Source organism: Dermacentor silvarum, chromosome 1 (genome assembly GCF_013339745.2).
Source record: "Dermacentor silvarum isolate Dsil-2018 chromosome 1, BIME_Dsil_1.4, whole genome shotgun sequence".
Classification (NCBI taxonomy): Eukaryota; Metazoa; Arthropoda; class Arachnida; order Ixodida; family Ixodidae; genus Dermacentor; species Dermacentor silvarum.
In genome coordinates, this window is record NC_051154.1 from 119,210,124 (window position 1) to 119,229,526 (window position 19,403).

The following is a 19,403-nucleotide window of genomic DNA, read 5'->3' on the forward strand; positions in this document are numbered from 1 at the left end:
GACGGTGAAATAATGCATTAAAATTATGTCTGGTGCTTGAGCTATGGCAGGTTGGCCGCCCATGGTACGTTCAAATCACTCATGAGAGCATTTGGAATGCTTGAAAGCGTTCGAGGAAGCGCCAAAAAAAGAAGCTATTTCTCACGCAGGTAGAACTTCGAGACAAGTAACAAGAATGAAATGTGTTAATTGTGTATACTCTGAACGAAGTGCAAAGCTAACGAGGGGAAAAAAGAAATCACACTTTCACCTCCTTGAGACGCTCAACTTGTGTCATAGGGGTCGCTGATTTCGGCAGTGAAGTGGTGCCACCTGGCCACTAGCGAGACACCTATAGACGCGAAAAACGTCATAACGCAGCATGTACCAGTATTTTCTTCATGGCACAGTTAGGCGTAATTGGTGCAGCACTTGAATCACTGCTATGTTTCTGCCTACACATGACCCTAACCCATTCTGTCCAGTAATCAAATGGACAAGCTTTGTAGGCACTCACTGGAGTTGCCAGCCAGTAGCCAAATGTCACATTACTATATTTAGTCGTGCACATAAGCTCAAGCCCAATCACCAATGCTTCATGGCAATGAGCAAAACTCAATGAGCTGCAAACTTTTCGCAACAGTTTGTTGTTCGCCACCATGCTGACATGTGGGTAATTTTCCTCACGGCTATACTGCCTTGGCTGATGTCAGCAGCCAAAGTTACGGTTTCACGCCGAGTCGAAAGATCTATTCAAAGTGGCCGTGCGGCTCTCGTAAAGCCGAGAAACCACCTTGCCAACAAAAGTTAGAGTTAAAAGGGCATAATCACCTTTACTGCCAGGCAGATGAACAAAACTTCAATTCTCACCTAAGTCTCAGGCATAAGAGTTCTATTCAATGTGATCATGTTACGTTTTCCTGCTCTCAAATGCTCTTAATTTTCTTCTCAAAGGCAAACAGCAACCTTCCTCTGATGTGTACTCCATGCTCTCAATTGGACAAGTAGCATATTGGCTTTTGCTAGTGAAGCAGATAGACACTGTACATATGTTGTAACAGTCACAATCACAGACATGATGCGCACAATGTAAACAAACAAATTCCGAACAGAACACAAGTGAAAAGTACTACTACTAATAAAAACACTTTATAAAATAACGTGAAAAATGCGTGTGAAACAAAAACATAAAACCATAAGTGGCACTAGCAATAGACTTGTCAGGCTATAGTGTGGTCAGGCACGTGAGCACCAAATCACTCAAATGGTGCTTGAAAAGTTACTGAATTGCCTGTGGCATAGCAGATAGCACAATTCTTGTCCTTTAACTGGATTATTCGATGAGGCAGACATTACTAGCGCAGGAAATCGAAATCACACATTTAACAAATTACCAAGAATTCACTGATTATCTTAATTACTTTACGGCACATATTGCAATTTACAAATTGTAGCCGGCAAGTTTGCAAGACGTATCAACTTGAAATGAATCTCCAGAATGACACCAGTTTCGAGATAATTTCCCAAGTTAGATTTCCCAAGTGGAGCACCCATGAAATACATGGGCGCTCCAGTTACTTTTGTGCTTCATTGCATAGAAGAGCGTTTTGTTAAAAAAGTAAGTGGGACAGTGCATTTTTACGGCGAGTTTGATGGCGCACATCTCAAAACTGGTGTCTATTCTGGAAATTCATTCCAAGTGGATCTGCCTTGCCAACTCACCGGCTACAATTTGCAAATTGCAATATGCACCATAAAGTAATTAAGAAGTTATTAGCCCTTTATTTAGTTGAACATGTTTTGATTTCTCGTGCAAGTAACACCCAACTTTCTGAATATCCAGCACAAGGACTAGAGAATTATGTTATTTGCAACAGGCTATTTTTATTAATTTTGGAAAACTTAAAATTTATCACACCGTACAACGGGAAGGAAGAGAGGGGGGGGGGGGGGAGAGGGGGACTGGACATGTTATACAATACTTAAACCAACGTTTATAGAACCAGCTTCAGTTTCTAAACTGCGGGGTGTTGCATAAAGCCGCCGTAAGTGGTGGTGGCAAGTGGCACTGTAGTTGCACCAGGCTCCAGCAACTTGCACCTGGTGTGCAGGAACAAGTGTGTGAATGCACCGAGTTGTCCGGATCTTGGTAGACAGCAAACAGAAGATGCGCACGTGCTGCTGTTTCCGAGCATGTGTGCATTTTCATGCCGAGGTTGTCTTGAAAACATACTACACTTATGTCGTCAACAGGAATACAGTCTAAGCATCTAGACGTGCTGTCTAATCGATCCTTTGTGCGATTGGCCTGCAATATGCATTTCGGAGAATTAAAAGTAAAGATAATTGAGTTTTACTTGAATAAGCCAAGTTGATGAGCAAGTCAAAAATGCCAAAAAAAGAAGAAAGGCTTGTTTGCTGTGAATACTACTCAAAACTTCAATGTTTGGCCCTTGTAACTATTGAAAGTAACTGTGCAAGACTAAAAAAATATGCAATTTTTCTGCTTTTGTCAAAACAAGCAGTCTGCTAGGAAGGTGATGCAACTCATAAAATAGAAAAACTGACATTCACCTGACTGTAGCACGAAGCTATACAGAAAACCTGAACGGATTTCTAAGACAAAGCTTCGCAGTTGAAGTTTTGTTCAATTGTGAAGCTTCCTTTCTGAGAGATTTGAATTACCTTTGTAGCTTCATGCTATAGTCGAGTAGATTGAGTTTTTTTTTCCTTCTATGAACGTTCCTTCAACTCGCAAGCTTCGAAAGAACTGATTAGCCATAGCTGATCACTGTTTCACATACTGATTTACGTGCTACCTCACAAGCCCATTCGACAGCATTGAGTAAGGAGGGTTACAATGCAAGTAAAGACAACTGACTCAACCAAACAAAAAAAATACCATTTTTCTTTTCATGAGGGGTTAAAGTATGTTATGCAAGATTCAGCACCGAGGTTGAATTATACCACCGTTCAAGCTGAGGACCAAATTGCGTTAAGTTTTGAAACTAGCTTTCCCCAAGATGAACTTGCAAACTTGAAATTCCAGAAATGCACTTCACAGCATACACATTTTCTGGTCTCTCCGTTTCTTAGGTAGAATACATTCACGCTGTATTTAGCATAAACATTGAGATTGCAACCCAAGTATTTCACTGAAGCGAAGTGCATACGTTGAGAGCAGAGCTCACAGCAAGAAACACTAACAAACAAAAACACTAATACACAAGAACCTCGCTCATACGTATTGGAAAAAAAATTTACCGACGATTACGATACGCCCTAATGCAAATTTCAAGCGCAGCTACTTAGGTGTTTTTTGAATTCGCGATATATTATGGCAAAGAATTGGATTCTGAACGACAGGGTGCTCTCAGTGGCGGCGCTGAGCTTCTGCTCAGGCAGCTTGTTTAGCAGCAGCGGCAGACGAAGCATTTCCACCGGTTGTGTCGCTCATTGTTCAGAAAAAAAGCGTGAACAAGGGGGTACGCGTGGCTTCCACTGAGCGCGTTCTCTAGCGGTGGCGGCGCCGCAGGTGATAGCGCATGGGCAGTAGGCTCGAAGCCCATGGCAGCGCTTTGTTTCCACGCTGGCCGCATGCCTGGTCGCCGCCGGTACTCTGCTTTCCTCCTCCCGCTTTTGCCGTACCCTCCTCCGCTTTCTGCCTCGCGTCTCTCATTTCCTTGCTGCGCTCCACGTTCGCTTTCATAGTTTGCTCGGTTACGCCGCCACGACCGCCACTCGCCGCACAAATGGGCACTTAAGAGCTGCACTCTAAAGAACGCGAGAAACGCACACTAACGTCCGATTTAAAGTTACTAAAAATATTGATAGACTCAACTGCAGTGGACATCTACATAATGTGAAGTGTTGAGCGAATCGCTGCAGCACGAGACGCAGACGCGCCCCGAACTGGTGGGGTCCGAGCCGTCCAAGACGACCTTTGTTGTTCTTGTGGCTTCGGCAAGCTTACGTTTGCGCTCCTTGAATTCGGCGTGGGTCAGCATCTTTTCCTGACAGGGCATTTTGGTGGGGCTCCAGCAGCCAGACGTGCTTTGTCGTTTTTGTATTACATAGTGTTTAAAAACAGCGACAGGAAAAGTAAATCAAGCTGGTGGGGACGGTAGAATACAATACCGCCAGAGTGAAACATGGCGTGCTCATTTCGCACTGTCTGCAGCAGGGAACAGCAGCACATATAGGTTATCACCTACAGTGCGCTTCCAACGGCACTATGCCACTTGCGCTGTGGAACAGATAGGTAAAGATGCTTATTGCACAGCTGTGAATGTGACACTGCGACAACCAGTGAGGTGATTTGCTGGCACCAGAAGAAAAAACCGAGTGCGTGTTGGCATTTTCACGTGACACAATCAGGTGAGCACTGCGAGGAGGCTGCCATGGCAGGCGCTTACCGCTCTTGATCTTCTTACACGGGATCTAGTGGTCGAGAAACGTATCATACGATCACAGTTTGGGAATGTACTGTTTGGCAATGGCCAAAAATTTCAGTCAAAGGTCCTTTCCTCTTGCCGTCGCAAAGTGTGCTTATCCTGTGAGCAAGTTCACCCTTGGCACCCTGCACTTAACACAACCTTGTAACACCTACCGAGCTGCCATTACAAATTTGGTAGCAAATGTCCCGAAATATTTAACTGTGCGACCAGCTAAAAGAGAAATTCGGTGGTTTTTGCTATTGGTTGACAAGGCAATTCAACATTTTCATGCAGGTAATCGCACCTGTACCTGAAACGGCACCTTCGCTCGTGTTCTGTTGGCTGCTACACAGATCCTGTTGCTGCGGTCACGCCACCTGTACCAGAAGTCCGTCGGGAGCTATGCCGAGAGTACAGCGGAGGTGGAGAGTTCGGTAACTGAAGCTGGTTCTATAAATGGTGCTTTGAACGGCTTTGATTTTCCTTTATGACTCAAGCACAATGACAAATAGAACCCTCCTCACTCGTCAAAGATCACAGAATTCCCTTCACCGAAAACATTGGGGCCGTTCCAGTCATTAAATATTTCACGTGTTCCCAACACAGTGCAAAGTGCGAACCAAGTGATTCACTTGAGAAAATGTTTTTTATTGCCGAGGATTTTGTACAGTGCAGAGTCGTCAGCCAGCATCATGTTGTGGGTGATCACCACAGGAACCATTTTCTTTAAGTTTGGAGGTTTTATGTGCCAAAACCACAGTCTGACTATGAGGCACACCGTAGAATAGCCGATCATGAAAGAGGAGAGAAAGGAGCTTCCAAACACAGGTGTGCGGAGAGGGTCGGGTTCCTTAGGAGATAATGAAACTTCGTATGGCACAGAACTTTGCCTTGGCTTCACAGCAGTGCCATGAAGCCACACCTTTAAGCGAAATTTGCATATAACCCACACCCCGACTTGATTTTGGAAAATTTTTGGTGCATTATGGTATAAGCCTCTTTGCCTATAAAATAAGTTTCGGATTGCCCAAACTCGTGCAAAAATGCCGCCATCATCTACATGTTTAGTGCCACGAAAAGCGCGAACAAATTCCTTCAAGTGTGTCACTAAAGAAGTTCTGCTTACATACGTTGATGCCACCAAGTGCAATTATCAATGTTTTAAAAAATACCCGAATGGTGATGCAACAAATACACAGGGGAAAAAAAAAAAAAACAGACCACACAGGTACGCACGCGTGCATGTGAGACACTCCCTCACATCTTACCGAACCTGATATCACATTTCAGGAGAGCCCTACATGTGACCACAAAAGGTTAAACTCCCCACAAATAGAGACACCATGTGATGCCGCACACATCTTCCTCGGAGGTTTTAGTCACCCAGAAAGTATCATTCAGCAACATTTCTGCATATACTAACAATAGAGAGCTTTAGTATACTAGTATAAAAAGTTTGTGTTAGAGGTAGGAAGTGACAACGCTAACAATATTAGTGCGGTGCCGAATTGTTTTTTATAATAGTCACACACAACTGCAAACAGCTGTGACGCCACCTAGATTAAATGTTCACAAAGTACAAGTTAACCTACTGCACACCGAATGCCAACCGAATCCAATGTTGCATCCATATTATTCGCACAGCACCGACCACGGTGGCATTGACCGTACTTTTCTTTTCCAAAAATGATGATGACGGTCATAAAATTTAGGATGTGCGGCATCTATTGCACAAGCAAATATTAACATATAGCTTCTGAGATCTGGCAGCGCGCATGGCTCGCTGAACGCGCCATAATATCTTGGAGGCAATGTCCAGCTAATACAGCTCTCTTGGCCAAAAGGCACAATACATAACGGATCTTGGAAAGAGCGCCCAGTTGTCCCTGCTTTGCTGTCGAAGCATCATGACTCAAATCTAAAGCAAATGCAAGCACCTGCTGGGAACGATAAGACCAAACCGTGCAGGACGGTGACCTGACAGATCCGAAGCGGGCACCTGTCACCTCGAAATCGCCACTATGATTTTCACACTAAACTGCCTTGCAAGTGTTTGTGTGTCATGCTAAATTCAAAAAATAGCAGAGGTACGCAACACTGCCACAGCGATCTGCGCAGGCGCAGTCCAACTCCACAACGGCAGTTTGCGCCTGCAGTGTCCGTATCATTGCTATCGCAATTATATAGGAAATATACAGGGTGTTTTTTTTTAGCTGCACCAAATTTTTAAAATTAGAAAAGTGTAAATCTCGGTCACATTATCTTTACCATTCGAGTGTACCGATTGGCGGCCTCTAGATACAGAGCAATTTCCGCACTTATGTGCGTAATTAGTGAAGTTACGCTAATTAACTTTCTAATTATCAACAATAGGTGGCTATAGCAAATGAGTACTTTGGGGCCCGTCCTCAACACTACCTAGCCCAACGATCAAATTTTGAATAGCGGAGGTCATGTGGGAGCTACGCGAACAATTAGTTCCCCTTGCCAGGCGGCTTGAAACTGACCGCAGAAAGAGCGTCTGTGTCGTCGATGTCGCCGCCTCCCTGCCTTACGTCACGTCTCCGACGTCACCGCCAGTACGGCCCAACGAGCAGCTTGGTTTTTATCTCCTAGCTGTCTGCGGCGCTGGCCTAATGCTTCAATGCCAGCGGGCCGCCAAATTTACTTCGTCATTCCGCCGGGCGCCCCGTTGCGCTGTAGCGCCAACCCTGCTCCTTGGGCTTTTAGATACTGCAGTCATGGCGTCATATCAGTCTGTAGCGTCGACGGCGAACGCCGCAGATAGCAAGGAGATAACGCAAGCTGCTCGCGGGCCGGACTGGCGCCTACCTCGGAGATGTGACGAAAGGCAGGGGGGCGGCGACATCGACGACACAGACGCTCTTTTTGCGGACAGTTTCGGTTTCAAGGAGCCTGCCAGAAGGATCTAATTGGTCGCGTAGCTCCCACATGAACTACGCTATTGAAAATTTTATCGTTCGGATAGGTAGTGTCGAGGACGGGCCCCAAAGTACTCATTTGCTGTAGTCACCTATTGTTGATAATTAAAAAGTTAATTAGCATAACTTTGCTAATTACGCACGTAAGTGCCGCAGTTGCTCTGTATCTAGAGGCCGCCAATCGGTGCACTCGAATGGTAAAGATAACGGGACCAAGATATATATTTTTCTAATTTTAAAAACTTGCTGCAGCTAAAAAAGAAAAAAAAAAAAAAAAAAAAAAAAAAACACCCTGTATGGCACCCATACGCTTGCGCGTGACCACCTGCCTTCAAGAAGCGAAACATCATTAAATTTTTTTAATCACTTACCGAACGAACAGGTGCGTCTTATGCACTGGTGTGACTTATATATATATATCTATATATATATTTCCCTGAGAAACTGCTGTTTTGAGGGGGTGCGTCTTAGACAAAGGTGCGACTTACAGACAGGAAAATACGGTATGTTTGAAAAGTGCTTTAGGGACCCTTGAAGAGTAAATAAATTAAAGATACATTTCTTACACATAAAATAATATGCAAGCATGAGCCAAATATAGTCATGATGCCTGGCAAGGCCCCATTATCTAGTTTGTCTGACGGTGCATCTTGTTAGTCCTCTTTCAGCATCAACATTCGCATGAACAAAGGACAGGAGGGTTGAAACAAACTTCTCAGATGTTACAGATTTCTACTGGGAAAATGAACATTGCTTAGCACATAGCACACTTTGCACATTACACACTGCATCTGAATTAGAAAAGTGAGATTTCCCTGTATTTTCATTGCGCCACTGATGCAATGCAAATGTCAGTTCGTATAGTTCCACAGGTCAATACAAAATTACAACTACATAACAGCAATTTTAGTACAAAAGCTGACGAAGATATTTGCAGTGCCATCAAGAAAAACAGCACATAGAGTCCCAGAATATAAAACTTTCAGAGGACTTATTCCAGCACAATGGAGCGATGTAGGGCAAGAAGCCAGACCTACAAGCTGGTCTGGTACAGTAACTGACTGATTTTTCGGACGTGGATGGGGCTATGTCCAAATAATCAGACAACCTGAAGAAACCTGACAATCTCAAGATGCTAGCACAGCCAAAAATTTGTTTAAAATCTCTTGATCTGTGCTGTGCTTAGTTAAGTGGGGACACAGGTCACTGACAGCAAAAAATTGCACAAAAATTAATTTTTTGACAATGGCATTTTGAAATATACAGTCGCTGCTGCATGTGCTGACCAAAATTCTCCTGCATCTTGGATAGAAATTTTGGCACCAATATAAATTTATATTACCCTTCCAAGCTATACTTAAACAAAAAGGGGCTCGTTTCGCATCGCACTGCTGCTGAGTGACGTGTGTGCTATTGTGGCCATCTTAGTCACAATCAAAAGAGCCACCACATGTTGCTCGTCCACCTATTGACTATGTAGAAAATCTGCGTCAAAAGAAGAGTTCCAGCATGCAAGTTAATTCCCCCATTCATTACGCGCAACTAAAAGGTGTCCTGCGTCTGGTGGAGGCAGCGGGCATTGTCTGCTTTGGTCCGCGGACGCAGATGAAAAGTGAAGTGGACGACGCCGTTACACGAGCCTCTAGCGTGATCTTTATTGAAAGTTCGCAACTCCGAACAAGTTTGGTAGGAAAAGGAAGCAAGCGCACTACAACTTCAAAACGCACTTTGAAACTGCCAAAGATTGCAATAATTACTCGCTGGCAATTTCAAGCGATGCGAAATGCACCGTGCCTGGCGAGAGTGAAAGAGGCCTAAATGGTGTGCCTGCTTACAGTGATCACAGGATGCGCTCGGCACAACGCGACGATGGTGTAGCCAGCGGAACTGCGGCAACAGCAGAGAAAAAGCAGATGAAAAACTCCAACTTGCTGGAATTCGGAAACGCAAATCGGACATGTTTAAGTGCGCAGATGACGGGTGGCTGGGCTCGCGGAGATGGAGACATGCTTTGTTGTTGCGAGTACGAAAACAATAAACGCCTTGCTTTCGAGCATAAAGTGCAAGGTATGTGGTGGCAGCGCGACTTTTGACAAGAGGAGCGTGAATGCAGCCTTGCCACAAAGCCTCTTGTCACTTACGAGAATTGCGGTAATGTTGCTTTTGCATGGAGTTCGCCGCGCGTGAACAGCAGCAAAACGGTCGGCCCTTTTTTATGAACGTTCTCGCTGCACGTGCGATGGTAAGCACTGGGAATCAGCAAACAGCACTGAACAATGTTTTTGCTATAATGAATATCTACAATGGCAGGGCTATCTGAAGACGAAGCTGGCGCACATGGCGACATCTGCTGCCCGAAAAGTGACGGACGTGTGTGCACGATCAGCAAGGTCCCTGTACAACGAGCTGAAACTTATGAATCCCGAAAATATAGTGGTGTGCTATAACGGCTTGAGGATGATGGCCATTCGGGGAACCATTCATCGCACATCGGCATGACCATCGAACAGTTCTCGGAGTTTGGGCTCGATTACAGTGTCCTAAGCAACTTCTGTGTTAGGTGTGCGCAGCCTAAAACCTCGTGACTCGGCCTACCACGATAGTAAAGCCGAGCTATTTGTGCCAAGAAAATAAATAAAAAAAGCAAGCGAGATGAAAGTTAAAGCGGTTTGCAGCATTGTGTGGGCAGATCATATCCGATAAATCAAGCAGCACACTCTGTGGCATCCAAAATTTCCATAGCTAACATAAAAACTGGAATACAGGTAGTTTTATTGCAGGGAAAATAAAATGAAAACGTGTCTTCTTGCCTTATATAGTGATCTTAGGCACAATTTCACTCATCGTCTGGCCACTATGAAAGAAAAAAATAAAGAAAATGGAGAAAGTGTCACCATTTTTGTTCTTGCCATTGCAAACACTTCAACTTAAACATCCATTACTACTGTCTCGGTGTGCAAAATTAGAAGGTGCTTACATGGCCCGAAAAACCTGAAGCTGTTATCAACGGAAGCTAGACCATCAAACCAAGTCAATGGCCCGCAGTCACACAAGAATGCTTATAGTGAGCTGCAGTGACTGCGGGTGTGCGCCTCGGATGCCCAGTGCATGTTGTTTACAGTAAATCCTCATTAACTCGAACTCTATAGGTTCAGTTGAAATTTTTTTTCTGGCAGTGGTGTAAACCCATGCATTTTTCACCACTTATCTCGAAAAGTTTTTGCGCCGGACTCCGGATACATTGAAATCTCAACTTCGAAAATGCATTGCACTTGCTTTTTAGCCGGCGGAAGCTCACTAGCCGAGCCGAAAACCGCACCGTGCTTCCCACTTATCTTTTCCTCTTCTTTCTTTAACCGCTTGTGCACAATTGCTCGACAGCTAGCTGCTACTTTGTTGTGACCTCACACGGCAGTGGAGGAGTATTCCCTTCCCACCTCCGATTTAGGACGCTGTCAGTGATGGATCAAGAGGTCACAGTGTAATAATTGTGACCTTAAGCAAGGTGATTGGCACTTGTGAGCAGGCGCAATCAGCCCAAGCTGTGTTTAAAAGAAGAGCGAGCCCCCAGTGTTTCAGCTAGATCCCGGCTAGTATAAAGTGAATCGGTATATAAGGGACTCATCAGTCGTGGGCATCTGCTGAAGGCATTTAAATTTCGCTTTTTTTGCAACTCAGTTCAAATTGAATTTCTCTGCAAATTATTACGATGGAGAAAGTTGTAGCGTAAGCTATTTGAATGTCTGAAACTGGTCATGTCCAGATGACTGGCTTCAAATATTGTATTAGGATCAAGCGTCTTGACTCTGTGCCAAGCCGCTAGTTTGGCACAGTGCCAGTAACACTGTTGCCCATAAACACTGCAGGTCCGGTGCCAATGCAAGCGAAAGTGACAGAGAATATTACTGGTGGCATTTTAGAAAGGCTCCCATGTAGTCTTATGCACAGCCAGCGGGCTTCTATTATCACAATTTTGCTTATCTTGAAACTCCAATTATACTGAAATTCTTTTGCAATTTTTTACAGTTTAGAGTTAACGGGGATTCACTGTATTGCCCGATGCCAGTGTTGTGCATGCCTAGTCCGGCATATTCTGATTTTCTATAACCAGTATTATCTCAGATGTTGTATTTCTTGTTTTGTTATACAATCGACAGCTGATAATTCAGACATGACTTAATGTTCAAGGATGACCGTAACTTCAGACACCTTACAGGGCACGATTCGATAAATTGGACTCCACCTGCCTGACTTTGAGGCAATTTGACCACTGAGTCGAGCAGAAATGGCTTATTTTGGCTCCGATACATTGCCGGCATCACTGCGGCATGGTTGTTGGCCATGTTGCCGGTGCATCCTAAACTGCAACCATTCATGCCTAGCTGATCCAACAACGACAGCATCCAAACCATAGCCGGGAAATCCATTGGAACGCTGCAATGTAATGCAGTTTTTGCTGGTGTTGGTTCTGCACCTCGAGCATTAGTTCATTCACATGTTAAATAACGACAACTCCATTGTGACTTCTTGCTTCAGGGGGTGCTGATTCCACCCTCACCAAGCAACATATCAACTTTAGGTTATGCGCTGGAAATTGTTACATGCCCTCAATAACTTTTCAAATTGGTTCATTATAAGCTGAGATAAAAATAATAGAATTGTCGCGAACCCATGATTTCAGGAGGCAAGCATCACTGATAACATACACTCTCTCTACTTGCCGCCGTCTAGCCTCTCCAAGAGAAATATGTTCCCCGCAATCTCTCATATTAGACCCAGAGGATTGCGTCACGTACATAACACTGTCCCCGTCTTCCTTCTTTTCCTGTGTGTTCTTGCTGCGTGGCGGTGCACTTCCGGTGAAGGTCTCGTGTGCGAGCCTGTGAGCTGTTCCATTTGTTTCATTTTGCTCTGTGCACGATCTTGCGAGCTGTGCAAAAGAACCCCTGTGTTGTTGTCCGGCTGCTTCTGTGAACTGGATATGACTCAGTGTGTACACGTTTGGAGAGGTTGGCCCGGCTCATGGATCCTTACCGGGATACCCTACGTCATTGCACCGCTGGCACCAGACTAGTATAGTGTCAGTATGATAAGTCAGTGCCACATGAACACTGAGGTAGACGCGAGAGGATCAAAGAGCATGATTGTGCGCTGGAACACGGTAGAAAATGACAGTTTTGCTCTTTACGCATGCGACTGCACAAAGTGGGCACAAGAAGATGAAACTGAAGTGCATCTCTCTTGCAACAGTACAATGTAAAACAAACACATGCAGACATTCAGTTTGTATGCTTTATTATTTCTCTAAACTTTAATTCGTCTATTGAAGCAACATATGAAACATAATTGAAGTTGCCTTGAACAAATCTCAACATCACGTGTCCCTTTGAATGAGGTCGATTCTCAAACTTGGATATGCAGCACCGGTGAGGAGAAGGGTGCACGGCGTTTGGTTTGAAATTTCAGCTGTTTTCGCGGCGCGTAGCGGTGTAGTACTTTGCAGACACGATTGTTAGCGCACATTGTGTGCATTGCGCTTGTCAGCTCAAAATAGCCAGACCTGGTGAGAGGCCCTTCAAGTGAGGGAAGTGTCGAACAATGACTATTGCGAAAAAAGCGCGATCCCTCAGTTATCACAGTGCTGTCGGTATGTGTTATGTTGCCAGGGGATGAAAATTTTGTGCACGCATTGAATATTCTTGCCTCTGTCTGTGGCCACAGCATGACAATGGCCAAGACTGACCAGATCGTAAGCAAATGTATGTGGATGCAGAAATGCATTTACAAACTCCGAGCCGTTTTCTTTGACGATGTGCTTGGCACTGTGCCAGAATATCGTCACTCGTAGATACCGATGCGTAAAACGAAATCCCACGAAAGGAGAAGTACCTACTAAAGTAGTCATTCAAGAATACAGTACATTATTTCTGGCCACTTGCGGCATGAAGTAGAACACTGCACGGGCCCGGGCTGATTTTTACGTTGGGCTGCCCGCCCGAGTCCATCCAAGTTTTATGACGAGACCCGGGTAATGTGAATTATTTCCGGGCCCGGCCCGGGCCCGGATATAATCTACGTTACCCGCCCGGCCCGCCACCCCTTTACATTAGGCCCGAGCCCGGCTCGAAACTGGCCCAAGACCGAAAAAGATCACCGAGCGGCATTAAAAACAAAAATAAAGAAGAGAATGAAAGGAATTTATTCTTAAGGAATAAATACATGTCATATGCAATTATGAACCCCATTTGAGCGGTCTGAATGCAAATACCAGCGTGCGAAGTAGTACGAATGACTTTGCCAAACAGTATCGCCAGCAGTTCCCAACGGCGGGACCTTGATGCGGCCGAATCCACTTCTATCGCAGCGCCGCCACAGTACTTTTCCACGTCGGGCGCCTCACTGCAAAGCATGCGCCGCCACAGCCGCTCGTCCCACTCAACCGTATTCTAGTACATTATAGTCGAAGCGCAGCCACGACCGGTCGTGAGTGCAGCGCATGGATGGAGTAAAGGGAAAAAGAAAGCTTCTCGTTACTCCACGGTGCAGCATAATGCGCTGCTGCTAGGCGGCCGGTTGAGAACATGCATACAATCATGGATGGACACAGTGCCATATTTCAGCCGCGTGACGAATTACCTTGATAGTCATCGTTTTACCAATTCGCCTTTTAAGAATCAACAAGTCGCGAACGCGCTTCCACCACGCTGAAAGCATTAATTACATTGATTTAGGTAAGGAATACAATAACATCCTTTGGTTTGAGGCGACTTCGGTCTTTCTGGACTTTTACATTCTGTTCAAAGAGCGCAAAATACGACGGAAGAAGAAAAGGGAAGTACACAGGAGTAGCACTGCTAGCTTCCAGCTGTGCCGGGGCAAAGGGTTTTTCAGAGTCGAGACGCGCGAGGATAACTCGCTGCACGTTCCATGCACACCACCAGAAAGTCCGAGCCCGGCCCGGGCCTAGGTCAAAAAGCACATGCCGTGCCCGAGCATGGCCCGAGCCAGTGCAGTACTCAAACATGAAGTCGCTTGTTTTCAGGTGAATCTAACCTTTTGGGCTCCCAATTATTTAGACTTTGAGGCGGTCCCTGTCAAGTCCAATTTATTCGTCAGCACAGCACTAAGAATAATAATTGAAATAAAGCATCGCCAAACAAGCTTTAAATCTATCTTGTGACACCCAATAATTTGATATATATGTGTTCATTATATCACGGTTCCACTGTATATTGCTCTGTATAAAACCGGTGCACTCTCAATCTCTCAAAAGTGTTCACAAAGGCTACGTGCACACTGGACTGGTGACAAGTACAGTGGAACCTCGATTATACATCCCCCGGTCATGCGACGAGAAGCATGTTATGACAGATTGGTTTGCTCCTGGCAAAACGCCCATAGAAATAACGTATTAAAAATCTCGATTATACGACGCAATTTTACGTTGATCCCACCTCGTACGACGCCTCTCTTGGTACCATCCAAGAAAAAAAAAAAAAAGTAAAAAAGCCCTAAGCAGACGTAGGCTGGCGCGTGAGCACACTGCAGCTGGCTGATAACGGGTGTGCAATACCGTATTTATCCGAATGTAATGTGACCGCGATTGCAACGCGAGGGGCGACTTTCCAGTCACGCGAAATAACAAAAATAAAACCGCGAATGTAACGCGAGATGAACGGAAAAAGAAATGGTACCTTTATTCAAAGAAACGCAATTCAGAAACTTGTTCTATTCACTCATCATCGTCATCTTAAGAGGAGATAGGCTTTCCTTGGGCGGTATTCTCGGGCAATCACTTTCGTAGATAGTTTCACTGAAGTGATCGCCCGAGAATCAAGTCATCTTCTGTGCCGTCGGGCTTGTTGAGATTTTAGTACTTCTTAAAAAACTGCACAAACAGTTCATTTGGGGTCAGTACCATGCCACTTCAGGTTCCACAGAGCCTTTCCGACTGGCCTCGCACTAAAAGAGGGCCTGCCGCTGGGCCCGCCATCCACAAATCGTCGACTCATTGACATCGAGACACCGAGCCGCAGCAGACTTTCCAGCTCCTCCCGGCCATCATTATTGCTCGTCTCTCGAAGCGGCTGTCATACTGAATGTGCTGCGTTGCCATAACGTCGCGAATGAATGCAGTTGAACCGCAAAAGGCCGTAGGCTATTGCGGCATCGTAACCAGGCTTAAGCACAGCGAAAACAGCGTCGATTCCAATAAAAAACAAGTTCCGACTTTGGTTAACTTGTATATGGATTGGATCGAGACATAAAACTACAGGTTGCCCCCCCCAAGGAAGTGCTAGGAATCCCGGGATTTAGAGCGTTTGTTTTAAAATCGCCAATTTTGCTGTTATTGGACTGTAACGCAAGTTCAAGCAATGAAAATAATGAAAAATATGCACGTTCAATGAATAAATACGATAATTTCTTTATAATTTATTCTACTTTCCTTGTAGCAGTGCAGGTTCGTGCCGCAGGCTTATTCAGGCGGTCTGGACCTGTTTTTTGGGCAAGACTGAGCGTCACTGCCTATATTCTTTGTTTTTCGATTATACAACACCCAGATTATGTGATGGTTTTGCGTGGTCCCCTGAAAGTTGTATAATCGGGGTTTCACTGTACTTGGGGAAGGGCATGAGGCAGAATATAAGGAAAAATTTTAGTCCTTCCAACATCTGTTTACATACGAAAATTGTTCCTCCATAATGTTCTGAGGACATTCCCTTAAAACTGTCTGCCGTATTCAAAATCTTCACCTGAACATGTTCTAGGGCCTCTCACTAACAAGAGAACAGCTCTCAGCATTTTCTCAAGGTACTTTACCTCATGGTACTTTACACAATGTTAAATGAAATTCCACTATCTTTATCGTGGTGGCAGAATGGCAAGCATAGAAAAATTGTGACATGGCAAACTTAGAAAATTGTGACAGCCGAAAGGATTGTAAGAGAGAACCTCCTGTCCACCTTCTCTCATACCTCTAGTGTCTCCTTGGAGCAAGACAACATTGTCGAGGCCATGTGAAATAAAGAGCGGAGACGAAAAAGATGGACACACACATGCTCATGAAAGGTAAAAACACGCATTGAAGACTAATGTAATGAAATAAAAACTTGCGAAGTGCATTATTGTGACAACGTTGTAGGCAGATCAACGAAACCAACACCTAGCAGAGAGGAAAAAGTGCGCAAAAAATGTTGCAGGAATGAACAAAAAATTTTAATGTGACCTTGCAAGTACCATATGCTCTACAGGTGAGAGTCAGATCTACTTGAGACTATTGAAGTGCACTCACTGAGAGCGCAACTTGTTCACAATGTTCTGACTATTCTTGTAAAAGCATTAAAAAACTTCTGCCAGAACCAGAGAAAATGCTTAACTCTTTTCCTACTGAACCCTTTGGGCATAATAAGCCCACTAAACATGGTTTCAAACGCAGTTTTTGAGACCTTCCACGCCGCTCACGAACACACTGTCCCATCCAACATAAAACAGAACTTACGTTTCTTACAGAGTTTGATTTTTTTCTGCTTGGCAGCGATTTCTGCACTGGCTATGAAGACATGCACCTGCTCATCATAGTTGAAAGTGAAAACGGCTGCCTACAGAACCAGCATGTGCACTCTGAAGCATCGTAGATCTTGTTAATAAAAGTTGTATGCCTGAAAAGCGGATTCATTCTTCTTTGCTTTCATCTATTGCATAAAACTGAGTGCAATCGTTTATACAGGAAAAAAAAAAATCTATCTATTATATATATATATATATATATATATATATATATATATATATAGTGTAACTTGCATAAAACAGCCATTTGCCCCACGGTAGGAAAAGAGTTACAAAAATGATAATTAACAATAATCAAAAAGCATGTCCCAATATCAACAGCATGCTTAAAATTGCCTGAAGTTTTGTGCAACAAGTGTATATTGCTCACACAATGATAAACATCCCATATAAATCAAGGTATTTTACCTTGCAGTCAAACAAACATTGCCATCATAAAATATATGACTATTTTTGGATGACTTGTTCAGGAGATTTCTCAAGTTAATGAAATATAACTTATTCAACATCATAACAAAAGCCAGGTTGAATTCTAAATTCAAAATAGTAAATGCAAAGTGAGACATTCATCTACAACCTGAGTTCTGCAACAAACAAAATTTACTGTTAAGATGACTGAAGTAGCATAAAAGCAGGTTTCTACTGATATAAGTGCTTACTCACCTTGAGGAACTCCATAAAGAATATTGACTGTGACGCTTCCATGCACTTCATGTTGATCTGTCACCACAACAGCAAACAATGTGCCTCGCTGGGTCAAATCTTCAAGAGCTCGGCTAAGCAGAGCTTCGTCTTTCAAGAATAAAAGGTCCACCTGCATGCCGAGGTTCTTGAGGCGACGTTCCACCATTTCTGCATAATTTCTGAGAGAAACAAAAAAAAAGTAAGCTGAACGAAAGTACAAAGACATTATTCTCTTCTAGTTTGCTATGAAAGCGTAGAAAAAAGCTGCACTATGTCAGCCTAGTGCAGCGCCCATGCACACTGTGTGTATCTTAAGACAGCATTGGCCCTTAAGTAGGTTTTTGCATTTTCAGATTTATTGTGATAAAATCTGAAAAGCAAACGCTGGTAACCAATTTGATGCTTCGAATTTAATCCATGAACTCAGAATTTTGGGGCCCTCAGTGGTTATCACGTGACAGGGGCGTAGCCAGAAATTTTTTTCGGGGGGGGGGGGGGGGGGTGGGTTCATCGGTCGGGGGGGTTCATCGGCCCGATGACCCCCCCCCCCCCCCCCCCCCCCCCGAAGCGTCTGCTTTCCTCTACGTGACGTGATCGATAATAAATATCGGTAGTTTAAGCACCCTCTATGTATGTATATCAAAGACATGGGACCCCCCTCCCCATGCACGGGCTCGGGCTTACCCGAAAGCCCGGGCCCGTGGGCCGGGCCGGGCAGAACTGTTTTTTCACGGGCTCGGGCTGGGCTCGGGCACGGCGTGTGCTTTTTGCCCCGGGCCCGGGCCGGGCTCGGGCTTTCTTTCTGGTCGTGTGCATGTAACGTGCAGTGAGTTATTCTCGGGCGACTCAACTCTGAAAAACATTATTTTTCAGTCTCGGGCCGGGTTCGGGCCGGTTTAGAGTCGGGCTCGGGCCGGCCTCGGGCCGGCCTCGGGCCTAAGGTAAAGGGGTGGCGGGCCGGGCCCGGGTCTCGCCATAAAAGTTTTGATCGGGCTCGGGCGGGCCACCCAACGTAATAACGGGCCCGGGCCGGGCCCGGGCTGAAAAAAAATCGGCCCGTGCAGTGCTCTAGTGTGTGCTTGTGAAGAAATTAAGTAAAAAGTAATGTAAGCTCAGTAAAATACAGTAAGTACGACAGGTACAGTGGGCGTTTGGAGCAACCGTCTCTCATCGCGCCACTGAATGGACCAGTCTTCGAAAACGCATCATTGAGACGACCCGCCCGATCGGAGAAGACATCATTAATTGTTAATCTCCGTTAAGCGTAGATGGCGTCGTCCTCGTCGGGGCGAAGTGAGTTTCACAAGTCAAGGACGGCTATACACGTGAAAATGCACGTGTGACCATGCAGGCTATATACCTACTCCCATAGCAATAGCTTGTTCGCTGCGTCTTTGCGCTAGAAAACTGAAATACGCGCAAAAACGAGTAATGCTTTTTTTACGAAGCTTTCGTCGCCTTGCATTTCCTGCGGCAAGTGCATGGGCCGCTGTGTCTTCCGCTGTGTGCTAGCGTGCAGCCGTCATTTGCATTTACGTCAACAGATTCAGAATTGTACAGAATATTTCACCGCACTGCATAGTTATGGCATGTGTACGCATTTTAAGTAGTGCGTGCGAGTCATTTCTGCTTCACTTAGGCCGGTGCAAACAGGAAGCGGCCTTGTACCTCACAGAATCTCGACTGATTGGTGTACTAGTGATGCAGGAATGAACTCCGGTCTTGTTCAGTGCATAGTGCACATAATCAATTTCTCAGGACGCGTGAACTCCGACGAGAACTGTCAGCGCCTGCA

At 44.9% G+C, this 19,403-nt stretch overlaps 1 protein-coding gene across 6 annotated transcripts in view; it reads right to left on the bottom strand.

Moving 5' to 3' along the window:
- LOC119435918 (nuclear receptor coactivator 5-like) overlaps window positions 1-19,403 on the bottom strand; it is a 206,026-nt gene that overhangs the window by 68,820 nt on the left and 117,803 nt on the right. For all 6 annotated transcript variants that reach the window (XR_007465293.1, XM_049660898.1, XM_049660896.1 and 3 more), the window contains one exon: window positions 17,588-17,787. Coding sequence is in view for 5 of the 6 variants with exons in the window: in XM_049660898.1 (XP_049516855.1) it covers window positions 17,588-17,787 (200 nt within the window). In the remaining variant the exon portion in view is untranslated. The remainder of the gene's footprint in view (window positions 1-17,587; window positions 17,788-19,403) is intronic.